Here is a 25,863-nt window from a genome sequence, read left to right on the forward strand (position 1 = left end):
TATGATGAAATACTGCTTCCTACTATCTGCACACCGGTTTTTATGTTATTAACAAACCTGGAATGTTCCATAACTTCAAATAACAGGTGCGTCCGGACAATTGTTGGTAAATAGTGTAGATGACATGCATTTGCAAATTAGCGCGATGAGTGCAGTCGCGTAATTATTATGGGGAGTTTCAATTGTAGGGACATAGATTGTGAGGAGGAATGGTCACAGCAAGGAAGGAAATTAAATCTACAGCTACTGAGAAATAATTACCTGATACAGCATGTAATGAAGGGGGCAATAGGTTTGATAGGGTTGGATCTCATCATATCATTAAAGAACTTAACAGTAACAAATCTAACTCACTCCCTCCGTTTTGAGAAAATGTCATACATGATCTTCACTGGAAGATTGCCAGACATGCAGAATTATCTGTTAACAAGGGATATATGTGGAATTACAAACTATGTGATTGTGACAAGCTGAGGTGTTAACTTTCAGCAGTGGCATGGCATAGGAATTTGGTGGGGAGATGGGTTGGTGCTGCATGGGAGGTGGTCATATGGGTGTTTGAAGAAAGCAGTATCAGAATATACATGTACACCGTGAATCAGAAGGATAAATTAGGTGGGAGTTAGAGTTGCTGACAAAGAAACAGTTGTCTTGCGAATATAAAGAAAAATGTAATCAGCATGCCCATGAGCAGTACAAGACACAGGATGGAAGGAAGGGTGGCCTGTATGGTAAGGATTGCCAGAGTTAATAATTATAAGAGAAAGCTAGTCGATTAGGCCAAAAGAAATCTTAAAGAGATCTATGTGGCAAGTGATAGGAGAAATGATTACGAAAACATGATTATAAAAAGTACTGCTGGTGGAAAGGCAACAGAAACAAACCAAATGGTTGAATTACTGAGTGAGCATTTTGCAGAGATGTACCATCTAGGAGTGACGTTGCAGTGCCATACAAGACATTGGCTAATGGGAGAATAAAGGTTTAAGAAATGTAGTTACTTAGAATATTGAGAACCTCAGTGCGAACACAGACATAGGATTTTATGGCATATCGGTCCGGAATTACGAGAATGTGCAAGGGAATTATCAGTTCCTATGACGAAAAGCTCGTTAATTTAAACCTCAGTACTGGGAAAGGCCTAGTGGAGTGGAAAGAAGACAAAATAGTCCTACTGCATTAAGGAGGCTCCTGGAAACATCATCAACAAATTTTTATACAAAGATAACCAACAAGAAAGAACAGTCTCCCAGCAAATTTCAACAGCAGTCATCCCCTTTATGGGTTCAATTTCCACCAAAATTGCGAGATTGTTAAAAGCCCATAAGCGCCTCCGTAGCGCAATTGGAAGAACGACGGTACATTGCGCCTTCGATTGGAACAGGCCTAAGTTCGATTCTCGTCGCGACGGGAGGAATCTTTATCTTGACGATTTTCAATCGAAGGTGAATTAACTGATCTCATACGGAGGTAGCAGGGTTTTTTCTCCCGGATACTCGGGTTTTTCATCCCGCATACAGACAAATCGGCCCTTCAGAACACACGCAATTTACAGCCATATAATGCCAGTTGTGATGGAAGTGGGTGGTAGATGGCGTTGATGGAGAGGATTCGTAGTAGAGGTTCGGTGTAGTTGTTAAGACAGTTGTAGGTGTCCTCCCGCGATGAGTCTTCGGACTCCTTGGAGGTGTCAGGAATAATAATAATAATAATAATAATAATCAGGGTTGTATTTAAACCAACTACTAGCATCAGACAGGTTCTAAGATCTCTTAAGGAACAGTGTTCCATTTTATAAATATCCAGGTGTGTATATAATATTCCATGCACGTGCTGTCTCTCCTACAGTGGACAAACTTCGAGAAGCCTGGAAATAAGACAGAAAGAACATGTTGGCGATGTAAATCACAACAGAACGATCATCTCCGGTTTAGCACATTGCTTTTCAACTTCGAACCACACTATAGACTGGGATAACAGCTCTATGCCCTACGTAGTTAATGATTACAGACATCGATTATTCAAAGAAGCGGCAGTTGTGCTACGTACAGGCAGCAACCTAAACAGAAATCAAGGGGCCATACTGAACGATACTTGGAAAAATCTAATTAATTCGTTCAGTTCAACAGAACTACAGTTACGCGAATAACCATATTACGCGTTTGCATGTAACGCGTGTTCATGATGCTTAGTAGAAAGTCACATTTCATACAGACATGTCACGCGAACGTGTTACCTTAGCTACCTAACAGGTACTAACGTTTTTTGTATTATTAAACCTTTTTTGCATTTATCAATTTTTTTTGTACTGTGCAAGCCTTGAAAAAGCTAGTCAGTTACTAGCGAAACCGTAGGCAATATTGTACGAACATACGTACGAATTAAAAATCTATGGTCAGTTTATCTATAAGTCTTAAATAACTATGCTGTTAGAAATTTGGCATCTAAGTAGACTCCTTTAGTCGTTGCGTGGTTAAGAAATAACGGATTTTTATATTTACTTATTTATTTCGGATTATTCATATAAAGCTTATTTTTATTTTCTCTCCTATATTGATATTCTTTTAATGTGGAAATAAACATGAATTCTAGGTGGCAGTACAAGTATACTAAAACTGTAATGGAGTGAATGTTGTTGAATATTCTTATATGAAATAAAATATGCGTTTTGAGGCCTGTGTTCAGAGTAGTTTGATACGTGAATATTATTTTCTTATGAAATAATACGAGCTAAGTCATTTTACCAGGCTGTGGTAAGCAGCTCCTATACATAATTTTTCACTCAGCGTGCTGAATGTTTCATGCCGGCGGAAGTTTATGCATAAGAACAATAAAACACAATTCATTACAAGTACATTAGATTTTTAACATTGATTCATTTTTATATTATAGAATGTTTGAAATTTTATTCCATTTTTTATTTTGCTACTGTTGCGATTTTTTTGTATGTTTATGTCACATGAACTGCTTAGCAGTAGTACGTTAATTCTTTGTGTGGGGTAGAAGTTGAAGACAGAGTTGGAACCTGTTGATTTTATTTTCGATAGTTGCAGTTTATAATTTTTTAGGTACGCCAGTCGAAAAAGACTTCATGGAGAAGCATTTGGAAAGAGAAGAAAGTTAGTTTGGTTTGTTTTAAGTGGGACAGCGTATGGTGGGTTGACTTGCTGATGTTGCATCTATTTTAATAACTAAAGAGCAACGATAGATACAGGTAAAATTCACAAGTACTTATAGAAAAGATATATGGCCACTCTTAAACACAGTGATAACATTCGTTGTGAGATGGTGGCACATGGTATTGAGCAGCCAAATTGTTCTATTCTGTATCAAAAAATTTTAGGAAAACGTTCCTAATGTAGGGAAGAGTTGAGATTTCTGCAAATTTAGCAGATGTACAAGCATGAAGTGACATCTAGAGTAGAAGTGGACACTGAATTATTTTTGAAGATGTGGTTGAGAAAAAAGTAATTGATGTGAGAAGAAAAATCTGATCCTAGAAGAGAAGCCTATGCCTGTCAATCCAATCCTATAGTCAAGTATTCTAACCAATCTTCAATATGTTATTTACAACTGCAGTTATAACACTGATTTATAATTGGAAATGTCTGTCTTATCACTTGTGTCTGTTCCTGTGGGACAGTTGTTATTTGCAAGGCCCTTCAAGAATCAGATAAATAGCACAGCCAACTCCTTTGCACATATCCAAAAAAAAACGTCATCCATTCTTGACAGCCATAGTAACATCTAGTGTACTCCATGCTTTAAATACAGCTACATTTCATTCACTTCAGCTCCATCTAGTATTTGAATACCTTCTGGACTTTGCATAGCATAAGTTATCAGTATGAAACACTGACCATGCTCGTTAAATAATTTCACTACATCCCTCTGCGATAGCCACTTTTATTATCATTTGCCAGCGTCTTCCTTCCATAATTATTATTCCTCTTTCTCGCCATATCACAGAAGAACTCCCTTGAATTTCCTTTGTGCTTACTGGCCATTTTCTTTTCATACTATAGTTTTTTTTTCCCCTTTCCATATCACGTTTGTTACTTTTCTACCTGTATCTTATGTTTCTCATGTATTTAGTCATTGCCTACCATATTATCTTCCATACCTTTTTTTTCTATGCTGCTTGTTTATGTTCACTTTTATCATATTTGTCTGAATATAGATTGCCAGTGTCATGTGTTTTAATCAATTCCCATGCATTAGCAATCTTTTTCCTTCACAAGAAAACTTACATCAACATCCAGTGTTGCTAGAAGTTTTCTGTAATCATCTACCTCAGTTTCACATCCCTTTTGACTACAGTGTTTTCTGCCTGCTGCCCTTCAGATCAGTGCCTCACAGTCATTAACTAACTAGTGACAGTGTCAATACCTCATTCACTATTACATCCTTTGAGGCTATGATATCCTGCTTAAGGCTGATCCTTAAGCAGGATGTGATATAGTGTTGCAGGAATAGTTATTCTGCAACACTAGATGTTGCAGGATAACTATCCTCATTCTTAATACTCTTGCATTTGTATACAAACATAATTGGCCATGTGCATATCATTACTCTTTTATGATGCCACACCATTCCTGATCTTGCCATTCCTTCTACATCGCTATACTTCCCCAGATATGATGGAAGCTGCTCTGTTTGAGTCTATGCCTCTTGTTTCACTTTGACCACTCTTGGTTCTCTACTCCTTTTATTTATCCACTCCCTTATTCTAATAGCTTTCATGCTACCCCCATCATAATCACTTTCTGTATATTTCCTTCCATAATCTCCTTCTCATGCTCTGTGATCTTTTCAACATTCTGTTCATTTCTGTCTAATTTTTATTCACTAATTTTATCAACAGTCACTCCAAACATTCATTGCACACCTATAGCAAATACAGCCCATCCCTTTTAAACCACTCCAGCTTCCCTTCAAATTTGCATCATCACACAACTCTGCCATCATGCCATTCATCATCTTTGGTCTCCTTTTCAAATTATTGTCATAGCTAGATAACATAATGACCGCTTTCTCAACTAAACAATTATCCTTCAGCTGTCACAACAATCTCCAAATCCATTTCAGCATCCTTTTTCTCATTTTTCAGATCATTGTGCCCACAACCATTGCCAACTTTGATATTTTTTTCCATGTAAAATTAATGGAGATGAATTTTGCCAATGCATTATTTAGTTGTGTTGCTCCAAAATATTGTTTAGTATTGGGTATTTAAGATTTGATGGATATAGCATTTTTTTGTATTTACTACTGTATTTTGCTGTGCTTACAGAATATTCCAGCAGCACATGAATGTTGCACTTGCACACATGCATTCGCTTACATACACACTTGGATAGGTCTGGTAATTAAATAAGGGTGGGAATTGCCGTACACCATAGCCACTCAAAGTTAAGGCTAACCAGTAGCCAGTTTCACTATGTAAGGTTTCTTTGGGTACTAACAGCAAAAGAGAGAAAACATTTTAGCTAATATTTCTGCTCTGTTATCATAAGATCAGCAAAGTTGTAACCCTTTCTTTCATTGTTAATACTAATGAAAAGAACCTGACTTATGATTGACTACTTGGTGACTATCCTTGAGGCAGTATCACTTGAGCTCTCTCTGCTATGTATCATTGAAATACATATAAATAAATATTTGCATTAAGACACTAATACTTCCATATTGATTATGTTTTTACAATAAAATAGATAATTTCAAAAGAAGTAAATTTTTTTCACTATTCCCCCCCCCCCATCAATTTTTTGGTACATTTATGAATTTGTTTGTACATCTTTATCGATACTTTTTTGATGTTGAGAAACAAAACTTTTTTTTCCTTCCTATTTTGATTCTGAATTCAAATTGTTAAACAGCATTTCATTTCTTAGATGGCATTTACTTTTTTTCCCATATAACTATGAACTGAGCAGGGCTTACAAGTATAACTTCAGTAACCTAAAACAATTTACATTATAAACATGACCAACTGAAGTAAACAATTCATCACTTTAATTAGCTTAATTATGTCCAGTTTAGTTTCCATCAAAAGCAAATCAAATTTTTTGCTGCTTTTAGCACTTTCACAACCAGTACACCTATACCTCAATTTGTTTTCCACATTTTAAGAGTAATAAAAAAATAAAATAAAACATGTAAAATCTGAGTCTCAGGTCTGGTTTAGTCCCGAAGGTGTGGAAAGAGGGGAAAATAGTTCTACTGCATAAAGGAGGATCCAAGACTACGGTTGCAAATTACTGACCGATCAGCATATCAGGAGCCGTCAAGGTCTTGGAGAAAGTAGTCAAGGGAAAAATACAGGAATGGATTGATGAAAATGAGATACTGTATGGGGAACAGTATGGCTTTGTGAAGGGTAGATCATGCCTCAGTAACTTGCTCAAGTTTTATAGCAAGGTGATGGCTGAACTGGATAAGGGTAATGGGTTTACAGTGATACTGCTGGACCTGGCAAAGGCATTTCACAGGATACCACATGGAATTCTAATCCGTAAACTACAACATATGGGAATGGATATAGGGTTGGTGAGATGGATAGGTGGGTAATTGATGGAGAGATATCAAAGAGTATTGGTATGACAGGGTTCTGTTCTTGGACCACTGCTGTTTAATTTGTTCACGATATAGGGAAGGATCTAAGAGGAACAGTTCATTTGTTTGCTGATGATGCAAAGTTGTGTAGGGTGATAGTGAGGACGACTTGGATAGATTGAAGTTCTGGTCTAAGGAGAATGAATCAATTTAATGTGCCAAAATGTTAGGCTATGCATTTTGGGGTGAAAAGATTAGCAGCAGTATACCACATTGGTGGAACTGTACTCCAGGAGATTGATGAGGCCAGGGACTTGGGAGTGTTGGTGGATAGGAAGATGAAGTTTAGAAGGCACATTGCAAAAGTAGCTAAATCAGCTCATCAACTCACTTGGTTGTTGAAAAATACCTTGACGAGCAGAGACAAGCAAGTTATTGTATGTCTGTACCGAGCCTTGATAAGACCTCATCTCGACTACTGTGCCCAGATTTGGTCACCTAGGTTCCTTCTTGATGGGGAGAAGGTGGAGAGGATCCAGAGGCAAGTGACTAAGATGATAGCGGGTCTATGGAATGAACCATATGAGAACAGGTTGAAGATTTGTGGGTTGCAGAAATTAGTTGATAGGCAGAAAAGGGGAGATATGATTGAGACATTCAAATTGCTAAAGGGTTTCTATAGGATTAATTCAGAGGATATTTTTGAGATCAGGACTGGTGGTGGGAGAACTAGGGGACACCTATGGAAGCTGGGAAAAAGTGTGGTTAGCAGGGGTGTTAAGAGCTGGGTTCTTTACTTTTAGAGTGGTAAATGAGTGGAATAAGCTGCCAGAGTTGTTGTGGGTGCTATGACGGTGAGTGAGTTCAAGGCAAGATATGATAGATACTGTGAGAATGTCGTATAGTTGTGTGGATATGATGTTTAGGGCCTCCCTTGATGAGTCTAAGGACTCCTTGGAGTCGCCAGTAATAATAATAATGTACCTGTGTGTGTCTTTTTTTTTTTTTTTTTTTTTTTTTTTTTTTTAAGGCTTGAAAGTAAGCACACACTGTTAACATGTGGAATACATTCAGCAACTGAAGCATATTCAATATAGCAGAGTAGTGGGAGGAGGGAATTACCAGAATGAACATTTTCCACTGTGCATCGTAAAATATTGGGGAACTTCAGGCAACATAAAATGTTTAAGCACATGGTTCTGCATTTGAATTGGAGTTGCAATTATTTCCTTCCAAAACAATAAATAATATATATATATTAATTTATTAATTGGCTTATATTTTGCTGGATTTCAGACCATCATCTTCAGTGTGCAATTACTTGTTACAGCACAAGTGACAATGTGTATAGTAACAATTGAAATTATAATCGATGAAAAACTATTAAAGTATTAATTTTCCACCCTCTGATGTTGTATAAATAGAAATTATTTTACAGTTCTTGGGTTGAGGTTGATCTTAAGATGACCATTTCCCAAATTTTTTGGTAGATTAATACGGCTACATGCAGTAAGATAAGTAGAGCATTTCATAGCCATTTCCAACTCAAAAAAATAGTCTGACTTGTAACAACTTCCATATAACACACTCCATTTTTTCTACCTAATGTGCAGAGATGTCCAAAGCATGGTCTGCCATTCCTGATATGGTAGCAAATGTGTTATGTTTTGAGGCAGATGTTAACAGATCTTCCTGTCTGACCAGGTATCTTAGTCTGGCACCTAGCTATTGACCTGTCCACCTAGGAAGGTCCTACCAATAGCTTAGCTACTGCTGGCATTGCTCTTGAGGTCACTGGTATGCACAAGCCTCCTTAGCATGTAATTAGGGAGGGATAGTACGGATGATAGTAAGGAGGAATAATATTAATATCATTACATTTAATTGTATTATATTGATAGTACAACCTTTCTCACCTGCTTTTCCTAAGGATGTAAGGAACATTTATAACAACTTTTTCAGCTGAAGGTGAATTAGCCAGTCTCATAAAGTGTTCGGGTTCCCTGTATCTGTGAACTTTGGGTTGTCATTGTTGGAATTTTCATTGTTGAAAACACTAAAACATAATATATTGGTTGCATAGCTTTGGTTCAGTCATAATTCTTAACCAGTATTCCAATGACTACAACCACTATCCTTTTTTTTTAATCTGGTTACCACTCATGAAAGGTTATTACTAAACCTAGAGTACATTTGTACTGTGTTGCAGGCAAGGATTTCCTTTTTTTAGATTTTTGTCAATTTTATATATTTTTTGTAATTTTTTATTTATTTTTACATTTCAAAAAAAAAAAGAAAAAAAAACATGACATCAGAGTAGGTTTCCCTTCTCTTCATTTCTGCTAGTTCTGAGATCTTAATTATGTATATTGGTTAAGTTACCTGAGTAGAAAGTTTCATTTATTGATTTAATTAATGATAGTAATGTGAAATGAATGAATCTATAATACTATTCATTACAGTTGGTGCCTCTGAGAACTAGAGGTTACCCAAGTTATCTTTTCTGCCCATAGTCCCGAGGTGGCCAGATACTATTCAGTGCATTATACAAAAAATACATATAAAAATATATAAAAAATATGATTAGAATTGTATATCTTAATGATGTTGGAAGCATATTCTGCAGCATTGCTTAAACATACAATAAAGACAAGATGGCGTGCATGTCTTTGCAGCTACATGTCAGATTGAGTCTCTGAGAATTAGTATATTATCCTAGTATTGTCAGTATAATGCATTTAATTAATATATTTAATCCAAGTCACTAATATTCTTGAATTGGAGGAGTTGACTGGAACATTGAGAAACACCACTTATAACAGATTACTGAAAAGTCCTAGCAACAGTCCCAATAGTATAATGCTATTCTAAAAGAAATTTTCTTTTAGCCAACTATATCCATAAAGAAACTATTTCCATGGTCCATACAAATTAACCATAATGAGATTCAACTCTTACTATTGTGTTGAAAGTTTTTTTCACTTGGTTATACTATAAATTAAAGATGCTAAGAAATTATATTCTTGGTTTCATCCTTTATCCAAGTGTAAGCAAAGTTTGCTCATGAAGTCACTTCACGGTTGGGTTATTTTTATATAGAAGCTAATGACTTCACATCAGTTGGCTTAGTATCCCACAAATCAATGCACATATCCTTATGAACATGTATAATGCTATGCATTATGAGAAGGGCCACTACAGACCGATTTTGACCTTTATCGAAGTCTCATCAGTATGACCCAGAAGGGATACCAAGGTTGATGTAATAAAGGGCGAAACCAGTCTGGATAGTGGCTTTATCTCATTTTATTCAAGATTACTCTGCAGTTCCTCAGGAATCATTGACTATTGAGTTCAAGTAATTGAATGCCATTAGGATTGTTGGAATCATTAAACTGCCACTTAAAAGGTTTCTTTTTTAAAAAAATTTATTCCTCAGTGCTGTGCAGCATTGTAAAATAAAATTAAATACTAATTTAATAATTCTAGTATGTCCTCTCTGTACCAGAGAAGACATGACTGCAGTGTGCATAGAAGTGAAAATGTCAGACAAAGAGCTTCAAGTCCATCCTGTATCTTTACTGACCAGTAGCTTTGTGGTTGAGTAGTAGTAGGCCTTGATATTTCTATTTTTGATAATTTGAAAACTTAATGCATCCATATTTATGCTGGACTTTATGCTGGCATGGTTAACGTATCCACTCTTCAGCCAAAGGGTGCAGATTTGAATCCCACAGTGGGCATGGATGTTTGTGATTGTCTGTGAAAATACTAGTTTTGGGCAGTAGATGGTGTTGAAATATTAGCAACCTTAATAAATAATCTTATTTATTTTTTCATGGGATATTTGAATATCATTGTAATTAGTAGGAATTTGCTATTGTTACTTTCCATCTGGTAACAAAATTAAAATCAAAAATGTTGATAGCACGAGTCATTGCATAGGTTATATAGGAGAAATGGTTGACAATTTCTAGATCTTTGGAGTGATTTTAATGAGGAGAAAGATTTGTATATGAAAGATTACTGGCAATTGAGTGATTTTAGTGTCTTAATAGGCTGTTGAACAATGAAAGAATGGATGTAGAGTTGAAGAAAATAAAGTTCTTAGTATAGAAATGTATGTGTGTGTGAAAGCAATGTCAGGGTGAGTGAATATGGCAAATGTGAGATATTATCAGGTAGGGATAACTGCATAAATCACTTAAGTTGGCATAGAAAACCCAGGGGTAAATTATTATTATTACGGGAAACTCCAGGGAGTCATTAGACTCATCGAGGGAGGCCCCAAATCATATTCATCACAGCTATTCGACATTCATACAGTATCTATCATACCTCGCCTTAAACTCATTCACTGTCACAGCATCCACCACAGACTCAGGGAGCGCATTCCACTCATTCACTATAAAAGTAAAGAACCCAGCTCTAACACCTTTACTAACCACACTTTTGCCCAGTTTCCATGGATGTCCCCTAGTCCTCCCACAACCAGCCCTATTCTCAAAAATATCTTCTGAATTAATTTTATAGAAACCCTTCAGTAATTTGAATGTCTCAATCATATCTCCCCTCCTCCGCCTATCAACCAATTTTTGCAACCCACAAATCCTCAACCTGTTCTCATACAGTTCTCATACTGTTCATTAATGGATGGATCATATATATTTATCTTTTTGTGCCATGAATGGGGAAAAGGTTAGCAAAAAGAAGCCATATTGTCTTTGAGATAAGCAGGATGGTGGTCTTATACCAGATAATGTCATCTACAATCCTATTAGCCTTTATTTCAGAAGGCTTTAAATCCACTCTTTCCCAAGTGACTAATTCTTTTTTTGGATCTGTGCTTGGATTGTTTTCATTAACTACAGAGAACACTTCTGTTTCTGTTATGGTTAGAAACTACAATGCTGATTTGACTGGTTAGAGTGGAGGATCACTATTTGTGAATGAGGTTTTTTTCCATGTAGTTCTAGGATGGAGTCTACAAAGTACTGGGTAACATCATCTGCTGGCTATTGGGAAGGCCTGGCCTTTTTCATAGTTGCATATGGTTTTATAGTTGCATTATACATGCCTTGAAAGATGTGTGCTGTATGAAAAATTACATAATTGCTAACTTCCTATCCACAATTTTCCTTCAAATTAAGGAAATCTCAATCGTAGTCTTCTTCTGGATCCTATTCCTGCCATCATGGCAAAAGATACTAGGTTTGCTAACCTTCCTCTCACATCTCTTTAAGTGACCATACCACTTGAAATTGCCTCTGCTAACACAATCCTGAAGGCTAACGGTGTCAATTTCTTTCCTAAATAGCCTTGATTTTAATGTGATGCTACTAGTGATGCCATCTGTTCGCTCACCTAATCTTTTTCAGAACTCTCATATCTGTTGCCTTCAGCTTTAATCAAGCATTTTATTTCTAACCCATCTCGTAGTTGGTTGGAAAACACTCTTATATACAGTTAGTTTAGTGTTTTGAGTAATTTATCTCTCATTGCATCGAAATTTATTCATTTGATTTTCTACCATACCAGTTTTACTAATTCTGTCAACTATTTCCATATTTAATTTGCCATCTTCACTGAAAATTGTGCCTAAATAGGGGAAATGTTTTACTTGTTCAGGATGCAGCAGTTTTTTTTTTTTTTTCCAATGTTTCTGCATCCTTTTTATTGCTGATTTTCATACCAAATTTATTACAGCAGTCATTCAATTTAGTGAATCCTGCAGACTTGTAGTGGATTTATTTAATAGTTATAATGTCACCTGCATAATGTAAAGAGCTGAGATTAACATCTCCAATTTTGATATTTTGTTTACTATCACTTTCCTTCATGAGAATCCATAGAGATGGAGAATAACAGTGGAGATAATGTGCACCCTTGTCTCACACCTCATTTAACATCAAACCATTTTCTTTATACTTCTTCAATTCTAATTGCTCATTTACACAACTCAAATATATACTATGTATTGCTCATTATACAAGAGTGGTCTGAAAAGTTCTCTGCTTAACAATGAAAAAACGAATTTATAATTTCAAAATTATTTTTATTTTTCAGCATAATCTCCCTTAAGACTAATACATTTATTTCAGCGATGCTCCAGCGCCATTATCTGTGTAGTGATTCTCAGTAAGATCTGCAAAATACCCATTACACCTGCAATCACCTCTTGATTCAAAGAAAAAAGCTGACTAGCGAGGAAGAGTTTTAGTTTTGGGAAGAGATGGAAGTCAGAGGGAGCCAAATCTGGGGAATAGGGTGGATGTTCCAACAATTCATAGTGCAGATCCCTTATTTTCAAAACACCTTCATGGGCAGATGCATTACCCTGATGAAAGATGATTTTTTTCTTCTGCAAACCAGATCTTTTCTCGTGAATTTTTTCATCTAGTCGTAAAAGATCGGAATAATATTCCCCAATTGTTTTACCCTTTTCAAGACAATTAATAAACAAAATGCCTTTAGCATCCCAAAACGCCGATGCCATGACCTTTCCTGCTGATGGAACTGACTTCGTCTTCTTTGGTGGTGAACAACTGGCTTCTGTCCAGTGTTTTGACTGCTGTTTGGTGTGTAATGGTGAATCCAAGTCTCATCCAAAGTAATAAATCGACAGACAAAATCAGTTTTATTCAATTCAAAACAAACTGATTTTATTCAAAATCAGTTTGTTAAAACTCTCCAAACGCTGTTCGGAGATTTTCATGCAAGTGCGTTTTTGATCTGCTGTGAGCAAGCGCAGCACCCATCTTGCGCAAAACTTTTTCATTTGTTATTCTTTATGAAAATATATCCCACACATTCTTTTGAAATGCCTATAGTCTCAACAATTTCATGCACTTTGACTCGCCGGTCATCCAATACCATATCATGCATTTGATCAATGATTTCTATTATTGTTACACTTTTTGGACGTACCAGTCTTGAAGATGATCCACATGAAGGCAAGATTTTTTTTTCCAAGTTGGTACATCTGTCATAAGCATCCATGTGAATGACTTGCAATTTCACATGGATGCTTATGACAGATGTACTAACTTAGAAAATAAAAATCTTGCCGATAGTGTTGCTATCTATGGTCAGGGCCGAGAACTTTTCAGACCACCCTCGTAATATCTATTATATCGAGCAATATAATGGATATTGCTATTAATAACCAAACATTATATAATGGCAATGTTTTGAATAGCTTTATTATTATTAACACCAGACCTCCATGGAGACACAAAGCCCATCAAACCATGTTTTAAACTCATTCAATGCATCAGCATTCACTATGATGTCATTCAATGCATTGGACTTGCCAACCACTCTCCATGCAAAGAATTTGCTCCTTATGTGTGGCTGTTCACACCATTCTTATACAGCTTCCAGGGAATGCCTTTTATCCCCCCCCCTTCTTCCATTATGTTAAAAAATTTGGTGTGGAACCAGAACATCCGTATTTCTGCACATAAAGCTTCTCCACATCATTGCCATAATCTGATGTGATAACTTAGCAATTTGCGCATTGTGACTTCCAAACTTCAGATCCTTATCTACCACCACTACAAAGCTTCTTGTCTCCTCAACTTCCTCCAGAATTTTCCCACCAAGTGTATACTTTTCATCCCATTGTTCCATACCAAATTTCAGAACCTTACACTTTGCAATATTGAACCGACAGTTCCATAATGTTGCCCACTCATAATCTGTTCAAGTCTTTCTGTAAGGCCGCAACATCTGCTTGATTCTTCATCACTCTCCCCAATTTTGCATCATCTATAAACTGTTGTATATCACCAGTCTTTTCTGATACACCTCTGAGAGCCACTTGCCTACCCAACTCACTAATCTGTCATCCAATACCATCTGCTCCAGTTTAGTTATCAACTTGTGGTGTGGCAATCTATCAAAGCCTCTGCAAAATCGAAGTATACCACTGTATATGCATCTCTCCTTGTTCAATACATTCATCATCTTGTTATAGTACTTCTCTTGGTGCCTTGTCATATTTCTTTTCCAGATTTACAAAACTTAAATACAGATCCTTTTTATATCCCCATGATTTCTCAACTCTTTGTTTTAAACTGAAAATCTTATCCTGACAATCTCTCTCTGGCCTGAAGCCAGCGTGTTCTTCTCCAAGCTTCCCTTCCACAACTTTTCTTAGCCTTTTATTAAGTATATCTGCCTAAATCTTATCAAGAACACTTAGTAGGGAAATTCCCCTGCAATTCTCACATTGTTTTATTATTATTGTTATTATTATTACTATATGACACCTCCAGAGAGTCCAAAGGCTCATCGAGGGAGGGCACCTATTCTACAGCTCTGTCTCCACCACTCAATCCACCAACAAACTGCAACTACACCAACACCATCTACTGCCCACCACTACTATTTTCACAGACAAACATCCATACCCACAGCGGGATTCGAACCCCCACTGCCTTTTGGCTGGAGAATGGATACGCTACCCACTCTGTCAACCAGGCCAGCAGATTTTATTTCCCCTTTTATAGATGAGTCCTATCAGAGTTCCACTCCAGTCACATGTAATTTTTACCCTTTGGTGCCTTCTGAATTATGCCACTGAAAAAGTTTTTTATCTCCATATTTCAGCATTTCTGTTTCAAACATCTACTCCAGCTACCTCTCCTCGTTTCAGGTTTTTGTTGGCTTTTTCTACATCGTGCATTGATATATACTCCTTTATATGACCTTTATTGAGGTCTCATCAGTGGGAGCCAAACTCAGAGGTGATACTAAGGTTGAAGTAATGCATAAGTCATTTCATACACAAGTAGCCAAAAGGTGTGTCATTGTTCACACCTTATTATTAAAATACTCTGGATTAGAGATAGTTGTTGGAAGTTTTCCACTTGGTCATACTATAAAACTTTCTTTTATATACTATAAAACTCCCAAAAACTATCTCTAATCCAGAGTATTTTAATAATTAGGTGTGACATTTTTTGGCTACTCGTATATGAAAATATGACTTATGCCTTACTTCAACCTTAGTATCACCTGGGTCTCGCTCCCACTGATGAGATCTCATAAAGGTCGAAACCGATCTGGGGTAGTGACCCTTCCCATAATGCATAGCATTATACATGTCCGCAAGGATATGTGCTTTTCATTATGGGATACTAAGGCAACTGATGTTGCCTTAGTATCCCATAATGTACCGTTGACCCGTAGCAGTACCGTTGACAGGGTGTAGCATAGAGGCAGCCTGCTTCACGGCTCGGCTAAATTAGGTGCCGTCACTATGATAACAATTCCTGTTAGCATAGTTTTTCCAAGCTTAAACTGATTAAAAATTATTTGCGAACAGCAATGACCCAAGAAAGATTGGTTGGTCTAGCAATCATATCGAAAGAGGCAGAAATAGTTATAATTCCCCATAGATATCCCCATAGAGCAAACATTTAATTAATATTATTGTGTAATCGTTTTGTGTTAACGTTTCTCTTGTAATAAAAACAGAACAGAAATTGGAGGTTTTCTTATATTTTTGTCTTATAATCCATCAGGGGCGATATTTAATTGTTTGCCTCAGAGCATGATCTAATCTGGCGACGACCCTGGTCATTAGCTTCTATATACGAGTTGCCCCAGTCCTGAAAATACTTCAGGCGCAAACTTTGTTTGCTTACATTTGGATAAAGGATTAAACCAAGTGTATAATTTCTTGGTATCTTTAATTTATTTTTAAGTATAATGGTTGACACGTTGTCTCTGTTAGCGTAATGAGAATGTCTTTTCAAAACACAGCCAGGGTCGGCTCAACCTGCGGTGCAACATGTGCATTTGTATGGGGTGGCAGCAAAATTGGCCTAAATTATATGAAAAATAAATCAAAAGTCATTTATTCCTTCTCTGTTGAAACCAAACTTCATTGTACTGTATATTTTTTTAAAAATCATAATCATTTAAAATAATGTATTATGTTGCGTTTAATATTGCACTGTCAGTGTTAATATCAGGTGTGGCAATAGCAAGAACACCTATCTTGCATTTACTTCCGATTCCATTGTTGGCTGTGAGTTGACCCTGACCTGAGGATTAATCTCATTTAACCAATGAGATCAAACGATCATAATGAGATAGTTGGTTAAGAGTAAACCAGTTAAAGAAATAGAAATAGGGTGTAACGAGAATCTAGGGATTAGGCCCGAAGCCCTGATCACTTCTCTGCATTCCCCAAAAGGCTAAGTGGATGTCTTCTCTCATGCATGAATATTAATATGTTTAAGTTTAGTGGCTTGTAAATAGATTTCCATATCAGGTAGTGCTATATTTTGCTATAGAAATGTCTCATTGTCCAAGTTGCCAACCTGATTGGCCGAGTGGTTAGTGTATCCGATCTCCAGTCAACAGGCTGCAGGTTTGAATCTCTCCATGGGTATGCATGTTTGTTGATTGTCTTTAGGTGGAAGATGAATGTCATCACCCGGTGGGAGACCACCACCCTGCTTATTGGAGGCCTGAAATGGCTTGAAAAAGTTCCATGTTTGGTGTCTAGAGCAAGGTTTCTGCATTATATAAAAAAATAATGAAAAATACAAAAAATATATAAAAAATTAGAAAAAATTCCTTGCTCATGCATGGTACAAAATGTTTACTAATAACCTTTCATGGGTGGGAGCAACATGAAAAAAAAAAGCTTTCAGATGTTCAAACTTACAGTTTATTTATTTTACTACTAATTTTTGTTTGCTCACAGTATCTATGAGTGTCGAAAGCTTGGAATTTGGTAACTGATTGCTTCATCATGGGTAGCACATGCTTTAGTAAGGACCAGTATATGATTAACATCAATATGAACCTTCAGATGGGCCTGTGTTTTTCAATTCTTCAATGATTACATTGCTTCCCTTCATTGAGTGAATCAAAAGTATAGTATCTGCATATTCTGGAGTTATTGTCTGTTTGATGGTTTGTGTTCATTTTAGTTATCGATTACCATCTTTTTGATGTGGTTAAAAGTCCTTTGCTTTCATTATGGTTTCTGTCTTCAGAGCTTTTGATTTGATTAGGCTTTTATGATTGTCTCTGATCCATAATGATTTTTGTCTAGTACAGCAGATTGTGATATAATGATGTTAAATACTCAGATAGAGATTCACCAAGAATTCTCAAGTCCTTGGTAATGGACTTTCATTTTGCTAGCTTTTATGATATCTTTCACACTTGCTTGTAAACAAAAATTCTGACAGGAATATTGCAGCTTTTTTTGGGGTGGGGGGGAGGGCACCCAGTTTGCAGATTGAATGTAAATAGGCTTCAGAGACATGCCAATAATGTGACCTAGTTTTAAAACTTCTTGCAGATTTTCTGAAGGTGCAGTTTCAGAGAGTACATTTATGTCAAGTTCTTTGTGTTGTTGCAGATTTAAAACTTCATAACACAGTTCAGAGGTCTCTTTCATTATGTGCTGTCTGTCAGTTAATATGCTGCTTTTAATATCTCTTATGGTTTGTGAGACTTCTTCCAATGCAAATTTATTATATTTAACAAAGTCCCTGTATATTCATTACTTTTTTGTGATTTGTTTGTTTGTTTTACTTGTCAGAAAAATTTTGAATAAGTAATTAGGCAATCTTTTATAGTTTTGAATCCATTTTCAAGTAATTTAATTTAAAGAATTCATAATAAAAAGTCTGCCTGTGCTTGTTTTAAGCTCCTCAGTCAAGTGGGTTGCATTGTTAGTTTATTCCCTGTTTATGATGGTTGCACATCTTTGTTCTCTTTATAATAGAGGCACTTCCATTCATCACGTTTTACACTGAACTTTGTGTCCACCAGGTTATTCAGGAAGAAGGCCATAATATGTGGAATGCAGGTTTTCTAAGGCATTTTTAGATATTATGTAATTTCCTTCATATTATTCAGTAATAATAATAATAATACAGTGCAGCTATTACATCTAATCACATTGCTGTATTCACATCAAGATTTTGCAATACCCTCGGCAACTTTTGGTTTAAAAGACTTTCAACAACTATCTCTAATCCAGAGTATTTTAGAAATAAGGGGTGACACCTTTTGGCTACATATATGTAGAAATATAACTTCTGCATTACTTCACCCTTGGTGTCACTTCTGGGTAGTTGCCCTTCCCATAATGCATAGCATTATACATGCCTGTAAGGATATGTGCTTTGTATTATGGGATATTAAGGCAAGGGATTTGAAGTTATTATCTTCTATATATGAGTTGCCCAGTCCTGAAGTTATTTCAGGTGCAAACTTTGTTTGCGAACACTGGGATAAAGGATTAAACCAAGAATATAGTTTCTTGACATCTTTAATTTATAGTATAACCAATTGGAAAAACTTTAAACAACCCAACTCAGTCACTCAATGATTACTTGTCCTATGGTCACTGAGTTAATTTGCTGCTGTATGCTATCCATATCTTCCTTTGCACTTTCTGGCTACCTATGATGGTATATAAAAGAAGATTTAGATGGAATGCAGCACCTGACTGTTTTTATTTATTTTAATTTTAGCATATGATCTCAGAACACCAAGCCTAAGCACTAAAATCAAATAATTAATAAAAGAAAAGATGTCTTACTTGGGATTGGATGATTCATGCTGACTGATGAATGGCAGGATTTGTTATACGTTAAGAAGTAAAATGAGTGAGAATTAGGAGAGAATGATCAAGAGCACTATATTTGTTTTTATAGCATTGTTAAGTCTGGGGATAAAAATGTGTTTTTCTGTAATTTAGTAACTGGAGAAAGGGAATACAGTTAAAAGGGACTTTGAATCAGGGTTATGGATTACTGTTTTGCTGGAAGTTTTTCCACTTGGTTATACTATAAATTAAAGATACCAAGAAATTATATACTTGGTTTAATCCTTTATCCAAGTGTAAGCAAACAAAGTGCCTGAAGTAGTTTCAGGACAGGGAACAACCTGTATATGGAAGCTAATGACTTCACATTACTTGCCTTGGTATCCCATAATGCAAAGCACATATCCTTATGGTCATGTATATTGCTATGCATTATGGAAAGGGTCACTACCCAGACCAGTTTCAACATTTATTCAGGTCTCGTCAGTGGGAGCCAGACCCAGAAGTGATACTAAGGTTGAAGTAATGCAGAAGTCATTTTCATACACAAGTAGCCAAAAGGTGTCACCTTATTATTAAAATACTCTGGATTAGAGATAGTTGTGGGAAGTTTTTTCAGTTGGTTATACTATAAATTAAAAATACCAAGAAATTATATACTTGGTTTAACCTTTTATCCAAGTATAAGCAAACAAAATTTTCTCCTGAAGTATTTTCAGGCCTGTGGTAACTCATGTATAGAAGCTAATGACTTCATATGACTTGCTCTAGTATCCCATAATGCAAAGCACGCATCCTTTTGGATATGTATATTACTATGCGTTATAGGAAGGGTCACTTCAGGCACAAAGTTTGTGCCTGAAGTGACCCTTCCTATAACGCATTAATTTATTGTATTGTGGAAAAACTTCCAATAACTATCTCTAATCCAGAGTATTTTAATAATAAGGGGTAACACCTTTTGGCTACTCGTATATGAAAATATGACTTCTGCATTACTTCAACCTTGGTATATCACTTCTTGGGTTTGGCTCTCACTGATGAGACCTGAATAAATGTTGAAACTGGTCTGGGTAGTGACCCTTCCCATAATGTATAGCAACATCTCATCGGAGGACGTAATTATCAATGAGGTATCAAATCATCCACCAATTGGTGAAAGTGACCATGAGGTGATTACTTGGGTGGTTGCCAGCAGTGCAAGGACCCCTGTGAAAAATGGGTATATGTGGAACTACAGGGAGGGTGATTATGAAGAGCTCAGGAGACAGCTTGCAGGTGTAGCATGGAATGAGGAGTTAGCTGGAAAAGAGATCAATGCAGCTTGGGGGATTTTCAAAAAATATTTAGTGGATGCAATGTCTAAATGTATACCACGGGTGAGAAGGTTAAATAAGGTAGGTGTGAGATGGATGAATAAAGAGATTAAGCATGCAATACAGAGAAAAAGGGCATTGTGGAGGCAGCATAAGAGAAGTGGAAGTAACCAATTTCATGAGGTCTACAAAGACCAGGCAAGGAGGGTGACTTGGCTGGTGAGAGTAGCTAAAGAGAGGTATGAACAGCAGCTAGCTAATGAAGCTAAAAAGAATCCTAGGGAGTTCTTTCGATATGTAGCCAGCAAAAGAAAGAAAGAATGATTATGGAAGGATGACATTGATTGGAGGAAATGGTATAAAGACAGCTGTTGCAGAATGTGTGGTGGAGATACTTAATGAGCAGTTCATAAAGATCTTTCAATCTTGTGATTGTGACTTCATGGAGAGATTAAGAGCAGTTGATGATGGGGAGGAGAGACTGACTGTAAGTGAGCAAGAGGTGTTTGGGGAGTTGAGTAAACTAGATGTAAATAAGGCTGTGGGACTTGATAATATATCACCGCGTATTCTGAAGGAATGTGCCAGAGAGTTGACACCTGCCTTGACATATATTTTTAATACGAGTCTTGCACTTGGTCAAGTCCCTAAAGAGTGGAAGGAGGGCAAGATTGTGCCACTTCATAAAGGAGGTGATCGAACTCAAGCATCAAACTATAGGCCTATCTGTGTGTCAGGTGTTGTGGTTAAGTTGTTGGAGAAGCTTGTGAGAACTAGGATCCAGAGTTGGGTTGACAACAATGGTATAATCTTTGATGGACAGCATGGATTTGCTAAAGGGAGGTCGTGTTTTAGTAATCTACTTACTTATTACAATAAAGTGACTGCTTCCTTGGACAGAGGAGAAGGATACACAGTAATATACTTGGATTTCGCAAAAGCTTTTGATAGAGTACCTCATGATAAGTTGACAGTCAAACTAGAGCAGATGGGGTTGGATATTAGATTAGTGCATTGGATTGGAGACTGGCTATCTGATAGGTATCAACAAGTTGTGTATGGGGGTGCAATATCCAGGAAAAGGAAAGTCATTAGTGGAGTGCCCAGGGATCTGTTTTAGGTCCATTACTATTTAACTTGTATATTAATGATATTGGCAAAGATTTGGATGGAGATATTCAGTTGTTTGCAGATGATGCAAAGTTGGGACGAACCATAAAGAGTAGTGAAGATGTTGTGGCCTTGCAAGAAGACTTGAATAAATTGAGTGATTGGGCAAGCAAATATATTAGATGGGATGCAGAATTTATGCTTGGTGAGAATATATTGTTGGAAGTAGAGGAAATAAGAGATCTGGGAGTGATAGTGGATAAGGATCTAAAATTTAGGGGACACATCGCCAAAATTGTGAAGACAACACAAAGACTTCTGGGAATGATGAGGAGGACACTGATGTGTAGAAGTAGGGAGATTCTTGTTCCATTGTATAAGGCTTTGATTAGGCCACACATGGACTATTGTGCCCAGATTTGGTCACCTGGTTTTCAGAAGGATGAAGAGATGTTGGAAAGGGTCCAAAGGCGACTGACTAAGGTAGTTTCTTACCTCTGGAATGTCGAGTATGAGGAAAGATTGAAAAGATGTAATTTGCAGAGTCTAGTGGAGAGAAGGAAGAGGGGAGATATGATAGAGACCTACAAGTTGGTAAGGGGTTGTTATAGGATCAATGGTGGAGAAGTTCTACAGAGAATAGTGGAAGATCAGGGGAGAACTAGAGGTCATCCCTGGAAACTGTATAAAGAGGGTGTGAGTAGGGGAGTGAGAGGCAGGTTTTTTTCGTGCAGAGTTGTGAATGATTGGAATGCCTTGCCTGAGAGTGTGGTGTCTGCAAGGAGTTTGAATGTGTTTAAGACCCGGTATGATGAGATGTGTGCGAGATAAAAGGACCTCCTAGATGAGGCTTTGACTCCATGAGGTCTTGTTTAATAATAATAATAACATCTCTTCTCCATAAGGATATGTGCTTTGCATTATGGGATACTAAGGTGAGTGTGAAGCCATTAGTTTCTCAAGATGCCCCAGTCCTGAAAATACTTCAGATGCAAACTTTATTTGTTTAAACACCGGATAAAGTATTAAACCAAGTATATAATTTCTTGGTATGTTTTAATTTACTGTTTTGCTGTTTCAAAGATGGGCTAAAACAGTGAGCCACATCTAAGGTATGACACCTCCTTTTGTAATGGTTCTTGAGCTCTGAGACATTAGTTACTGTAATCTTCAAATAGTACATGGTGTCCCAAAAGTACTTGTATATATTGGTGATATAGGATAAATTTCAAACATATCTTTATGACATGATTATGCAGTGCTTGACAAATTGTGGAAAAACCTTACTTGGCATGTGAAAATTGTACTTGTCCCTCTCATTTTTTAAATTGATGTCCTTGTGACTCAGTAAGTCAATAGGAGTTCCATAAAGTGATTAAGAAAACACTGGTTCAGTAGCATTACTAAAGTTATAAACTTTTTTGTCTAGAAGGTTATTTTTTATTAAATACAAAATATTCCATATTGTCCAATCTGCAGCTACTCTCCAAAACTTGGCTAAATCTACTCACCACAGGCAAGTGGATGCATGTTTTTCAAGCCCTAATACACGTATTTAAACTGTAAGTGTATGTGAAGAATAGACATCTGGATTCCTTAGAACAGCACGAGAAAACATTGAATTTGTTTATCAAGTTTTTGAAGAGATCATCAGTTTGGAATACATCCTGCAGGTGGTAAAGTTTTTTTTATTTAGATTCAAATGCAGTGTACTGTTAATTAATGTATTCCTAACTGATCATTTCTGATCCTCTTCGAAGAGTTGACAGACATTCTTGGCTTTCTCCTGCTTTCCTTGAGTGTCCAGATGCTTGTTATGCATAAATCCAGTTCTTTTAAATTTGTTCGCAAAAATTTGTTAAATAATTGTGTTTGTTTTGTATAAAAATATATATAATAATCATGTCATTAAGACATTGTTTGAAATTTACCCTATTTCATCGAAATATGTAGTGACTTTTGGGGCACCCTGTATATAATTAGAGTACTCTGAGACATTTAATTATGTAATCTCCAACTATTATTTTTTACTATTTTTATTTATTTTGCTCATAAGATTTTAATTGACCAGTAATAATTGCACATATCATACTTAATTTTATTTAGTAAAGGACAACTGGTATAAAATGTTTTCATACCAGTGATCATTGTATATATTTTCCCCTCCTCAATATTGTTTTCCTCATTGAATGCAGTTCCCATCTTTTCAAAAAAAAAAGTTGTCAAACTTCAGTATTAGGTAGATATAAAACTGCATGTTATAAAGTCAAAAATTAACATTATTTCTGTTTTCAGGTATAGGTATCCTTACTGAGACACTATGGGAAGTGACTCATTTACTTCTTCAAAAATATCTCATCTTCTACAAGGTGGGGAATTTAAAGAGGCACATGAATATGTCACCAGCGATGATAACATAGAGGCTGTTAAGGCATATGCTTTAGATCTGCTGCCTATTATCTGTTCTAGTCTCACAGATAACAATGACTTCAAAAATTCAGACAGTATTTGGTTTTGTGAAAATATGTTGGAAAAATTAGCTTATACAGCCTCTCCTAGAGAACTTTTAGTGATACTCCTAGAACAAGCTATTCACTTTAAAGATGATGTTTGTTTTAAAATTCTTTTAAAACCAATTCAGATTGTTTTGCAGAGACTGCCTGGTAATAGAGGTGAATCCTTAAAATGGACACTTAATACACTTCATTGCCATGTAACCTCTCTTCCTTTACCACAGCCACAAAATTTAGAAGGAATGGAAAGATTGTTGCTTGACACTGATTGCAATGTTCAGAGAATTAATTTTGTACTTGAAGCATATGTTTCATTCTTTGAGCCATTTGTTGAAGAAGTTTCAATTCAAGTAATAAACAAAAAGCAAGCTGTTTGCACAAACAGAGTTATAGATCAACAAGTTGTGAATGTTAGCTGTCTTCCCTATATGGATAGAATTTTGCATCAAAGAAAAGTGTTATCTAACTTTCTTCTAAAGTTGCTACTTCATCCGTTTCTATATCTTGACCTTGGTCATAATGAGGGAAAAGCTAAAAGTACATCTCGTGTTTTAAGTGAAAAAATATTGCACCTTCTTTGTAAGTTAACAGGAAATTGTCTTTCATACTATGATAAGATGCTCAAATCATTACAAGGTAAGTCTGCATATCAAACTTTGCAAACAGACACAGATGATGTAATATCTTCTAGCAAAAAAAGTGGATCATATAATGAAAATGGAGTTTCTGCATTATCAATAGCTAATCTTTCATATCTTATATTTGGAGAAGATCTGATTTCTGATTCATTGCCATGTATATATGAGCACAAGTATTTATTTTTGAAAAATTTGAATTTTATAATATCACTTCTAGCAGAAAATGAAAATCTTATTATTTATAAAGGATTAAAGCTTTGTGGTGGCCTTCTTATTAAATTACAGGATTTTGAACTAAGTGCAGAATATTTAGATTGCAGTGAATTCATAACTCTTGCAAGATCTTTATCAAAAATAATGATACATTGTCAAGTTAAAGAACATCGTCAACATTCACTGACATTGTTGTTGCAGTATGTCAATAAATTTGATTTTAAAGGACGTTATATTATGCTGTATTCACTAATCAATATCGAGAAACATCCTGGATTTCAAGGATTACTGATTGGTTGGTATAAAGATAACCTTCATGAAACTCTTGATAATGAAGTTTTGAGAAGTCATTTTATAGGACTTAATTTATGGAAATTTCTTAAATTAGCCACAATCTTGCCTTCTAAAGCTGAAACCGACCTTTTAGACTATAGCGACTATATATTTTCAACTATAAATTTATTGCGTTATCTAGTCTTGAGGGATGCTAAAGATAATGTTACTGGTATTTGGAACTATATAGAATTAATTCAGACAGAATTTTTGAGACCATTGAGAACAGGCCTAAACCTTTCTCGTGCTCACTATGGACTTGATTTACAGCAAATTGAAGAAGAAAAAAGATTGTCTAAAGATGCTGATGTTCTGAATGCTACTGTTACTGTTAGAGGGCGTACATTACCTAATCTGCCTCCAGAACATCACATAAATGTTTTAAGGAGTGCTTTGTTGACATTTGACTTGATGGAAAGTGTTATTGCAAGACTAGAAGAAAGTATTAAAGATGTTAATTTTAGTAATGTATGAGAAATATGTATTCATGTTATTGCTTTCACCTAATAGTACCTGGTTTTAAATAAGTATATATATTAAATTGTACTTATATATTTATTCATTTAAATAAAGTACAAATTTTACTTATCTTTGAGGTA

At 36.0% G+C, this 25,863-nt stretch overlaps 1 protein-coding gene across 2 annotated transcripts; it reads left to right on the forward strand.

Moving 5' to 3' along the window:
- Positions 1-2,619: 2,619 nt before the first annotated feature.
- Positions 2,620-25,852, forward strand: LOC150103093 (glomulin). 2 transcript variants are annotated; one of them, XM_090397934.1, is made up of 2 exons: positions 2,620-2,753; positions 23,863-25,852. In XM_090397934.1, the coding sequence occupies exon 2, from the start codon at positions 23,888-23,890 to the stop codon at positions 25,736-25,738; it is 1,851 nt and encodes a 616-aa protein (XP_090254060.1). In that variant the 5' UTR covers positions 2,620-2,753; positions 23,863-23,887; the 3' UTR covers positions 25,739-25,852. The 2 variants fall into 2 exon arrangements, with proteins under 2 accessions (XP_090254060.1, XP_090254061.1); XM_090397935.1 differs by lacking the exon at positions 2,620-2,753 and adding an exon at positions 2,764-2,851.
- Positions 25,853-25,863: the final 11 nt, after the last annotated feature.

The sequence above is a fragment of the Typopeltis vanoorti genome, chromosome 9, assembly GCF_054136105.1.
Source record: "Typopeltis vanoorti isolate ZY-2024b chromosome 9, IOZ_Tvanoo_1.0, whole genome shotgun sequence".
NCBI lineage: Eukaryota > Metazoa > Arthropoda > Arachnida > Uropygi > Thelyphonidae > Typopeltis > Typopeltis vanoorti.

Bases quoted from the DNA above. Each gene is read 5' to 3' on its own strand.
- LOC150103093 (XM_090397934.1), top strand. From the start codon at position 23,888: ATGGGAAGTGACTCATTTACTTCTTCAAAAATATCTCATCTTCTACAA.